The sequence below is a fragment of the Ammodytes marinus genome, assembly GCF_949987685.1.
Source record: "Ammodytes marinus genome assembly, contig: scaffold_45, whole genome shotgun sequence".
Lineage (NCBI taxonomy): Eukaryota > Metazoa > Chordata > Actinopteri > Uranoscopiformes > Ammodytidae > Ammodytes > Ammodytes marinus.
The window spans coordinates 303,849-313,848 of NW_027648444.1; the positions used below are offsets into that span (position 1 = coordinate 303,849).

At 47.3% G+C, this 10,000-nt stretch overlaps 1 protein-coding gene and 1 long non-coding RNA gene across 2 annotated transcripts in view; both read left to right on the plus strand.

Annotated features, from left to right (window-relative positions):
• Positions 1-3,877, plus strand: part of LOC307270529 — an 8,784-nt gene extending 4,907 nt beyond the window's left edge. The window contains exon 3 of the long non-coding RNA XR_013845554.1: positions 3,433-3,877. This is a non-coding gene — a long non-coding RNA (uncharacterized lncRNA). The remainder of the gene's footprint in view (positions 1-3,432) is intronic.
• A 346-nt stretch (positions 3,878-4,223) lies between these two features.
• LOC307270525 (uncharacterized protein) overlaps positions 4,224-10,000 on the plus strand; it is an 8,947-nt gene continuing 3,170 nt past the window's right edge. Inside the window, exons 1-5 of the mRNA XM_080054407.1 lie at positions 4,224-4,344; positions 6,229-7,030; positions 7,247-7,558; positions 7,742-7,765; positions 8,300-8,462. Of these exons, the coding sequence (XP_079910533.1) occupies positions 6,852-7,030; positions 7,247-7,558; positions 7,742-7,765; positions 8,300-8,462 (678 nt within the window). The 5' untranslated portion in view covers positions 4,224-4,344; positions 6,229-6,851. The remainder of the gene's footprint in view (positions 4,345-6,228; positions 7,031-7,246; positions 7,559-7,741; positions 7,766-8,299; positions 8,463-10,000) is intronic.

Consider the following 10,000-nt stretch of genomic DNA (forward strand, 5'->3'; position numbering starts at 1 on the left):
CCTGTACCGCCTGCCGGAGGGTAACATGTCAAACAGGTGGTTTGCGGGGTGGGAGGAGTCTTTGATGATGTTTCCAGCTCTGCTGCGGTAGCGAGAGCTGGCAATAGTCTCCAGGCTAGGCAGAGTGCAGCCGGTGATCTTCTGGGCTGTGTTGATGACCCTCTGCAGCGCTCTCCTGTCTGCTGCAGAGCACCCTGCAAACCACGCTGTGATGCAGTAGGTCAGGATGCTCTCTATGGTGGTGCTGTAGAAGGTCACCAGCAGCCTCTCCTCCAGGTTGTTCCTCCTGAGCACTCTCAGGAAATGGAGACGCTGCTGAGCCTTCTTCACCACCGCCGTGGTGTTGACAGTCCAGGAGAAGTCATCGGAGATCTGCACGCCCAGGAACCTGATGGAGTGGACTCTTTCCACTAAGTCCCCATTAATGTGCAGTGGGGTCGGGACCGCTCTGCCCTTTCTGAAGTCCAGAATAATTTCCTTTGTTTTGGTGGTGTTCAGTTTGAGGTTGTTGACTGAACACCATGCTGTCAGTCTGTTGACCTCATCTCTGTAGTCAGACTCGTCGCCAGCTGATATGAGCCCGACTACGGTGGTATCATCCGCGAACTTTATGATGCTGTTTGAGAGATGGGTCGGAGAGCAGTCGTGAGTGTAGAGAGTGAAGAGGAGGGGACTCAGTACGCATCCTTGTGGGGAGCCGGTGCTGAGTGTGATGGTGCTGGATAGGTGTGGGCCGAGTCTGACAGACTGTGGACGATCAGATAGGAAGTCCTTAATCCAAAGGCAGATGGGGTCGGAGAGGCCCAGGTGTGAGAGCTTCTGGACCAGGATCTCCGGCAGGATGTAGTTGAAGGCTGAGCTGAAATCCAGGAAGAGCATTCTGACATAGCTCTCCCGGTGCTCCAGGTGACTCAGCGCGGTGTGGAGCGCTATGGTAATGGCGTCCTCCGTGGATCGGTTTGCCCTGTAAGCAAACTGGTGTGGGTCCAGTGTGGGAGGCAGACAGGCCCTGATGTGCTGTGAGACCAGTCTCTCAAAGCACTTCATGACTACAGGCGTGAGTGCAACAGGTCTGTAGTCGTTGAGGTTGTCCGCTGCTGTCTTCTTGGGAACGGGTATTAGTGTTGATGTTTTGAGGCAGGGTGGGATGATGGCCTGCTCCAGGGATAGGTTGAATATGGTTGTGAAGACTCCAGTCAGTTGGTCGGCGCAAGCTTTGAGTACCTTTCCAGGTACTCCATCGGGACCGGCCGCCTTCCAGGGGTTCACTGTCCTCAGCACATGTCTCACTTCGTGCTCCTGAAGTGTCAACATTGTGCCAGTACTGGGGGTGGGTGGGAGTGCTGTGGCTGCTGAGGACCTGTCTGTCTCAAAGCGGGCGAAGAAGCTGTTGAGTTCCTCTGCCAGCGAGGCGTCGGTCCTAGCAGTCACCTGGTTGCTGCTTCTGTAGTTGGTGATGTGATTTATTCCCTGCCACATTCTTCTGGGATCATTCACAGCAAAGTGGTCCTCTATTTTCCTCTTGTAGGCCACCTTGGCCTCCCTGATACCTCTTTTCAGGTCTGACCTGGCCCTGCTGTACAGGGCCCTGTCCCCTGACTTGAAGGCAGCATTTCGGCTTTTTAAGAGGGACTGCACTTTGCTGTTCATCCAGGGTTTTTGGTTTGGAAAAACCCTGACCCGTTTGTTGACGGTGACGTTGTCAACACAGTTCTTAATGTAGCAGAGTACAGTGTCTGTGTACTCCTGGAGGTTGTGGCTTGAGAATAAGTCCCATAGAGTGGTGGAGAAGCAGTCCTGTAGCTGAGAGAGGGCTCCCTCTGGCCAAATCTGTACAGTCTTTGTTTGAGGCTTTGTCTTCCTCAGCAGGGGGGTGTAGGTGGGGGTGAGGGACATGCAGAGGTGGTCAGATCCAGCCAGGTGGGGGAGGGGAGTAGCTTTGTACGCATGTTTAATGTTGGAGTAAACATGGTCCAAGGTGCTATCTCCTCTGGTGGCAAACTTCACATACTGGACGAATTTGGGCAGCACAGTCTTTAGGCACGCTTTGTTGAAGTCACCAGCAACGACAAAAACTCCATCAGGGTGTGCGAGCAGCTGTTTGTTGATGGTATCAAGCAGAAGGCTGAGGGCTGAGCTAACGTTAGCATCCGGAGGGATGTAAACAGCTACCACAATGACCACAGTGAACTCCCTCGGGAGATAATAAGGTCTGCACGAGACTGCCAGAACCTCTATGTCAGGAGAACAGTATGTTTCAATGATCCTGCTGCGAGAGAGAGACAGAGAGACAGGGAGAGAGAGAGAGAGAGACAGAGAGAGAGAGACAGACAGGGAGAGGGAGAGAGAGAGACAGACAGACAGGGAGAGAGAGAGAGAGAGACAGACAGGGAGAGACAGACAGACAGAGAGAGAGAGAGAGACAGACAGACAGACAGAGAGAGAGAGTAGGGGAGAACGGGGTAATTTGTCACACGGGTTGGTTGTCACAATTGTTATATCTCGGAACCAGAAGGCGCTGTCTGTGAAATGTTGGTATGTAAATATCCAGAATTGGGATCAGAGGTCACCTACATAGTCTTCCTTGGAGTTAGACTGCTGAATTTGAGGTGAGACGACTGTTAGTGTTTTTCATGTCAAATTGAAAATATTTAGCTCCTCAGTATTTTTCTTCTAGGCTTTTACACAATGGGTTTATAACAAAACACTTGTTACCCATACAAAGTGTGAAGGGTAAACTACAGTTTAGATTGTGGTTAGCAAACTAATTAGTTGTCAGATGGTTGTTGGCCTTGATGCTAGCAAGAAATTCAAGTTGGGGTTGGTCGTCACATTTTTGGGGGGGTTGGTTGTCACATGTTATCCAAAGACTACAGCCAGAAAAGGAACCCAATAACGAAAGAAATTGTCAAGCTGTATCCTCACTGACACCCCAGAGAAGGAAAGAATAGAGCAGGAAAAGGCAGCTAGCATGCAAAAGAAAAAAGGGCAACAAAATCAAAACAACCCAGTGCATCCCAAACTAGACCAGCTGCCAAGGCTACAGTAAGTTATGTAGGCCTATTTGTCAACTTGACAATGCAATTGCATTTTCAAATTTAGATATACTTTCTTGCCTTCTTTTTATGATTATTCCCATTAAGATAACATTGTGACAAACAACCCCATAGTGTATGACAACCGACCCCTTGATGGGGTTGGTTGTCACAATGTGTAAGGGTGTCTTTGACGATTAATTTCTTCTTTATTACAATAAGATAGAACAAGTGAGGGGTACACATTTCAAGCCAACACCTTAAGCTTCAATTTAATGTAGGAATGACTATCGAAAGATGTTCAGGTGATGAGCAATTCTCAGTAGAGTAAAAAGTGTGCCTACTTACCCCGTTCTCCCCTACTGTTATTGCACTGACGGCTGTTTCTCTTCCCCAGCAGTGTTCTCTCCTCCGAGGACTGGATGGAGATCCTCTCCTTCTTTCATCCCTCCTTCAGTTCTACCCTTTCCTCTACGCCCGCCCCTTCAACAGACCCCGCCCCTAAGCCTTACGCATCATCACACCCTTCACCAGACCCCGCCCCTCACCATAACGCATCATCACACCCCTCACCAGACCCCGCCCCTGACCATAACGCATCATCAAGCCGTGCCCATTCACCAGACAGGATTAGGTCATGGACAGACGCCTGGCCTAAGGCATCATACCTCAGTTCTACCTTTACCTGTCCCAGCTGCAGTTCTAACCAATACCCAGACCCCGCCCCTAACCATAACGCATCATCACACCGCGCCCATTCACCAGACCCCGCCCCTAAGCCCTCACCAGCCCAGGTTAGGCTCAGGTAATGCTCAAACCCCTCCCCTAAGCCTTACACATCATCAAACAGGGTCAGGGTTAGGGACACAGTTAACCCCTCCCTGCCCCATAACGCATCATCAAACCCTTCACCAGGCCCCTCCCCTAAACCTAACGCATCATCAAACCACACCCCCTTTCCCCCCTCCCTTAGGGCCAGGTTTGCCTCCTCCCTGCCCTGGTGTAGGGTTAGAGCTACAGACAGGGCTACAGACAGGTTTGCCCCCTCCCTGCCCCCCTCCCTGCCCCCCTCTCTGCCCCCCTCCCTGCCCCCCTCCCTGCCCCCCTCCCTGCCCCTGCTCCCTGCTCCTCCCCCGCCTGCTCTCGGCTCATAGACAGGAGGTGAGACGGCTCCTCAGAACCTGTCTGTCTTCAGTGGGCCGCAGACTGGAGAGACTGGAGAGACAGACAGGCAGACTGGAGAGACAGACAGGCAGACAGGAGAGACAGACAGGGAGGAGGCCGCAGAGGAGCAAGAGAAACACTAACGGTAAGCTTAAAGACCTGCTTCACCTGCTTAAAGACCCACTTCACCGGTGGAAATATGAAGGTGTATTGAACTCTGAGATCCTATGTAGTATAAATGTGCAAACATTTTAGAAATCGGTTTATCCTAGCCTGAGAAAAGGCAGAAAGAGTGTTTTATGGTCTCACTGTCTAACCCTACATTTTCCCATGCGTGACATCACACATAGTAAAATGTAGGGTTAGGATTAACAGGACAGCTGGGCCAAGGGAAGACTGAGGGAAGACTGAGGGAAGAAAAACCTCCTTTAACAACTGTTTAAAGTCTCTACGAGGAACTTTTAAATATTTCTGAAACAGTCTCATTTTTCCTCTGATGATCATAAATGACATGTAACAGCAAACCAGACCATCAGTGCAAAGAATGCTATTTTAATATAGTTTTTCTTAATGCCTTTGTCATGGGTATACGCTAGGGTTGCTGAAATTTCCCGAAATGGCCCCTTTTCAAATCCCGGGATTTCAGAGCTCCTCGCGGGATTTCCCGGGATTTCCCGTTGAAACCATTATTGCCCTTTAATACTACTTTAATGGGACTAAATCAATGCCAATAGATACATAAATGCAGCAGAACAAGGCTATATTACATCACGTTTTATTTCTACTTAAATAACATGAAGAAAAGCCATTCAAATTAGGCAAAATATTTTCCAGAAGTTAAATAGGCCTATTGAAAACGGTGTTTTTACGAAGAAAATACGAAAAATGTTTCACAGAGGTTCAATATCAAAACATGGCCAAAAAACGGTGTTTGGCGAACAAATGTATTTCAAACAATCTATTTTTATCTCTATGAACGAAATCAGTTTGAATTGAATATTTTCCAAAGGATAGGCAAATAACAAAAAATGCACTACCGATTGCTCTTAACGTGTGAAATAAGACATGACAGAACTAACAGCCTATTCAAACTGACACGCTAAGCAAGACTACTTTCCAGCTTTCCTTTCTTTTACTTTCATGAAGTGTGACTTCAAGAAACACTGCTCAGCCTGTTTCTGAGCTTTGTCACGAACTGACACCGAGAACGCTCTTTCTTCCACGGACGTCGGCTGTATGGTGGAAAGTGCAGAGTAGAGCTGCTGCAGGTGTTTGGGTCGCTCTTTGGTTGCCTCGAAGAGCGCAAACTCGTTTGAAATTATTTTGTGGAGGTCATTCCCATACCTCTGGTCTGGCTCGGGACATTGCATGCAGTCATTAGCCTCGTTCGACTTGGAGCCGTCTTGCTCAGACCTGCGCAACTATGAAGCCCGTCTTGCTGAGTGCACAACAAAAATGCTGTGCGCTCAGCAAGCCGAGCGTCATAATTGCGCAGGTCTGAGCAAGACGGCGACATCTCTAACGAGGCTAATGACTGCCTGCTGCAGATGTGCAGTAAGGCTCTGGGTCATCGTCTGCTCGCTTGGCTCTGGCTGATACGCATATTCTTGGGTATCATCAGACTCTTCCTCGGACACAGCACTTTCAGTAGCCTATTGTAGAGGCGCTGGTATTTCGTATGCCTGCCTGTCTAAAAAATACATTTCACACAAAATATTGTGTAGCCTTTGTTTTATTCATTTTAGCTTATTAAAAAAAATATCCCCCCTCAAAAAAAACGAAAAAAAAAAAAAATAACGGGAGGACGGGTCCCGCGGCCAATTTCCGGTACTCCCGGACTGACTCATTTCACGGGAATCCCGAAATCCCGGGACCCGTTCAGCAACCCTAGTATACGCTCACCCAGGAACAACAGCTGGCGTGGTAAAAACACTACCGCTTTAGTCCAAAGGGGGGCGCTAGAATGAACACACACTGGAAGTAGAAACATTTTCTTGTCAAACTGAACGTGTCTTTTCCTCTCCTGCAGCTGCGGCCGCTCCGACATGCAGCGCTGCCCCTGCACTTAGCCCTGTGTCCCTGGGAGACCCTGTGCCACTGTTAAGCCCCTCCCACATCCCACCTGTCACCTTTAGCCCCTCCCACATCCCACCTGTCACCTTTATAAAACCCCCAGCACCTGCATCATCAGACAGGGAAGGCCCGCCCCCTGTCTCTGCTCTAAACGAATCAGGAGCCAGCAAACCATTAGTCCCTCCCCCTCTCTGTCATAATAATATAATAACATCAGATTTATACGGCGCTTTTCCAAGTGCGCAAAGACGCTTGACAGTCTCTGCTTTGAGCCAATCACAAGCCAGCAGACCTCAAGCCCCTCCTTCTCTATCTACCCTAAACGAATCAGGGGCCAGCAAACCGTTAGTCCCGCCCCCTTCCCCTGCTGTGAGCCAACCAGAAACCAGCAGACCTCAAGCCCCTCCTTCTCTATCTACCCTAAACGAATCAGGGGCCAGCAAACCGTTAGTCCCTCCCCCTTCCCCTGCCCTGAGCCAATCAGAATGGCCCAGGCGCAGTGGCAGGAAGCGACGGAGGAAGAACCACGGAGAGACAGTAGAAGAAGAAGAAGAGGCCGCCGGGAGGTTTGTGGGTCGCATGGCGTTTTCCCTCCGAGGCCGCGAGGGGGAGGGGCTTAGGCTGCAGAACTACAGCATCAGGAAGCACACGGGCCAATCAGCAGAGAGCTGGAAGCACACGGGCCAATCAGCAGAGAGGAGCGTCTGCACGGACCAATCAGAGAAGGCCGTGTGTGTCGTCAGGCAGAACGGCTTCAGGTGATTCATTAATAATAATAATTAGGGATGGGCGTTAGTACTCGAGTACTCCTCGTTTCAAATGAACTCGATTGGTGGATGAGGAAAATCGTTTAATTTTTTTATTTATTTAAAAAAAATGTGTCTTTCCAGTGAAAATAAAGGTGATTGATTGACAGATTGTGTATCCACTAGTATTTATATCATATTAAAACCATCTTTGCCCCTCTCTCCTAGCTCTCCTACCCACAATGCTTTGCGGGTGCTGCAGTCGGCCGCGGTCAGCGAATCGGAAGCCTTCAGCAGCGTGTGTTCGGGCCAATGGCGTTTCTCTGCCTTGGCCGCTCCCCTTTCCTTCTCCTCCAATCACAGAGCTCTGAGCGTGTGGCTGAGCGGCTCCACTTCCTCGTTAGGCCACGCCCCTATCCTCCGGCTGTCTGCTGTCGCCGTGGAGACGATGACAGAGCCGTTTAGGGGCGGAGTCAGCGTGAGACCGCGGCGACCACTAAGAGACTGGACGGCCCCGCCCAGCCTGGGGAGCGACCACTGGTGAGTGTGTGTGTGTGTGTGTGTGTGTGTGTGTGTGTGTGTGTGTGTGTGTGTGTGTGTGTGTGTGTGTGTGTGTGTGTGTGTGTCTGTCTGTCTGTCTGTCTGTCTGTCTGTCTGGTGTTCCTGTGTATTAGTTTCTACCTGATGACCTTCAATATTAACTCTGTTGTTCTGTCGTTGCAGTTACATGCGGGCGCTGACACAGAGGTAATGGACTTAGTCATCTAGACTATTAGCTTTCATTTAAATTTCACTTTTATTTTCCAAACATTGAATAAACCCTGTGTTCCAAATCTCATACTTTCTACTATATAGTATGTAGAAAAAAGATTTAGGATGTCCTGATTCTTGTGGCCAGATTTAGGATGGTTAGAAGTACCAGGATGTCCTACTTCATGCGGCCAAGATTGTTAGTGTTGAAAAGTGCATCCTATTTGGGGCGATTCTGACCCACAATCCAGTGCGCACGTGAAGTGACGTCACATCGACGAAGCCTCCGTATGAAAACAAACGGGGATGAGACGGATATAAAAGCAAGAGGCAAGATCAAGGCGCCATGTTAGGATGAAATAAGAGAGAAAAGTATGTCGCAATTGTATGCCTACTGCATCCTAACTAGATTATTTTTATCGTCGGATGTAGTATGTAGAATAGAGAAAAGAAAGAGTATGAGATTCGGAACGCAGGGATTATCTTTGTATTTGTGTTTGTGCTGATGACATAATGTTCTGTGTGTCGCAGCCCGACTCTTTCTGCCCGGCAACAACGGACCAATCACAGCGCTCGCAGCCTGCGTCTCCCGCGGCGACGCTCCGTGCCCCTCCCCCTCTGTTCGGCCAATGGGCTGCCGGCGTCTCTCCCCGCCAGCGAATCAGAAGCAAGCGCCAACGGAGAGGTTTCACAGGTCGGTTATAAAGCGTTCATATTCTCCCTGTGTTCCAGTCGCCATTTTAACCTGTAACTTTTATTTTATTTAAATGTTCTATTTCTATTCATTCGCTTTTAAATGTTTTATTCATTTCTAATGTGTTTTGTGTATTTTAATCTTGCCCCTGTAAAGCACTTTGAATGGCCTTGTGTCTGAATTGTGCTATAGAAATAAACTTGCCTTGCCCATACTTTCTACTATTTAGTATGGTAGAAAAAAGATTTAGGATGTCCCGATTCTTGTGGCCAGATTTAGTATGGTTAGAAATACCTATAGGTTTACTAGATCCGGCGGAGATATTAAGTGTTGAAAACAACATGCGATTCTGACACAAACTGAAAGTTCCCCAGAGCAGCTCTAAGATACTTAAATAGGGTTATGGAAATTGGGGGAAATGTCACGCAAAATTTGTGAAAATTAATTGTTAAAGGTGTGGGAACCCTGGTTATTTAATATAATTTCGGAGCGACTGTGGCTCAGGTGGTAGAGCGGGTCGGCTGATGATCAAAGGGTTGGAGGTTCGATCCCCGCCCTGCCACCTGTGTCATGGTTGTTGTGTCCTTGGGCAAGACACTTCACCCACCTTGCCTTGTGTGAATGTCGATAGTTAGCCTGCTATCGGTGTATGAATGTGTGTGAATAGTAACGTGGGAAAGGAAAACAGGTCTCCCTTGATAAAGAGTCTCCGGTCTCAATGGGACTTACCTGTAGAAATTAAGGTTAAAAATAATAATAATAATAATAATAATAATAATAATAATAATAATAATAATAATAATAATAATAATAATAATGATAATGATAATAATAATGATAATATAATAACAATAATAATAATAATGATAATATAATAATAATATAATAATAATAATAATGATAATAATAATGATAATATAATAACAATAATAATAATAATGATAATACTAGAACTGCAAGCAGTTTTGACCGGGGGCCAAGCCTCCGACGCAACTCGTCGTCAATAGGTATCGCTGTTTATGGATGAATTTCGTGAAACTGACACGGTGGAACGATGCAGCTCAATTCACAGAACAAGTGGATGTCAAGTTTTTTAATGTGCGATGTTTGGTTGGCGAGTTATGAGCAAAAGTAAATTGTCAGCCTTGACAAAATGGCTGCCGGAGCTAATTGCACAATGTAATGTCAATGGACATGCTAACATTCCCGCCTTTTTTCTTTGACGGAAAAAAAAAAATCTAATTTTATTAAAAAGTCCCTTAAACATTACTATTTCTTGGCCATATTTATTATATAGACTCGTGTATGCCCCTTGATGCTTTCCCGTGAGTTTTAAGAAATTTCCTCTGGCCAATTAGGAGATATGAAATTTCCTAATTTATGGCGCTCCCTTATGGCGAAAATGTCCAATTTTTTTATTGAACGCAATTAAGGGTAGCCCCAACATATGTCTAAAATTTGGACTTGATCCGACTTATGATTTTGGATTTATGAATTTTTTCGTAAAACGTAGCTAATCAACAAATATTTAAAACGCT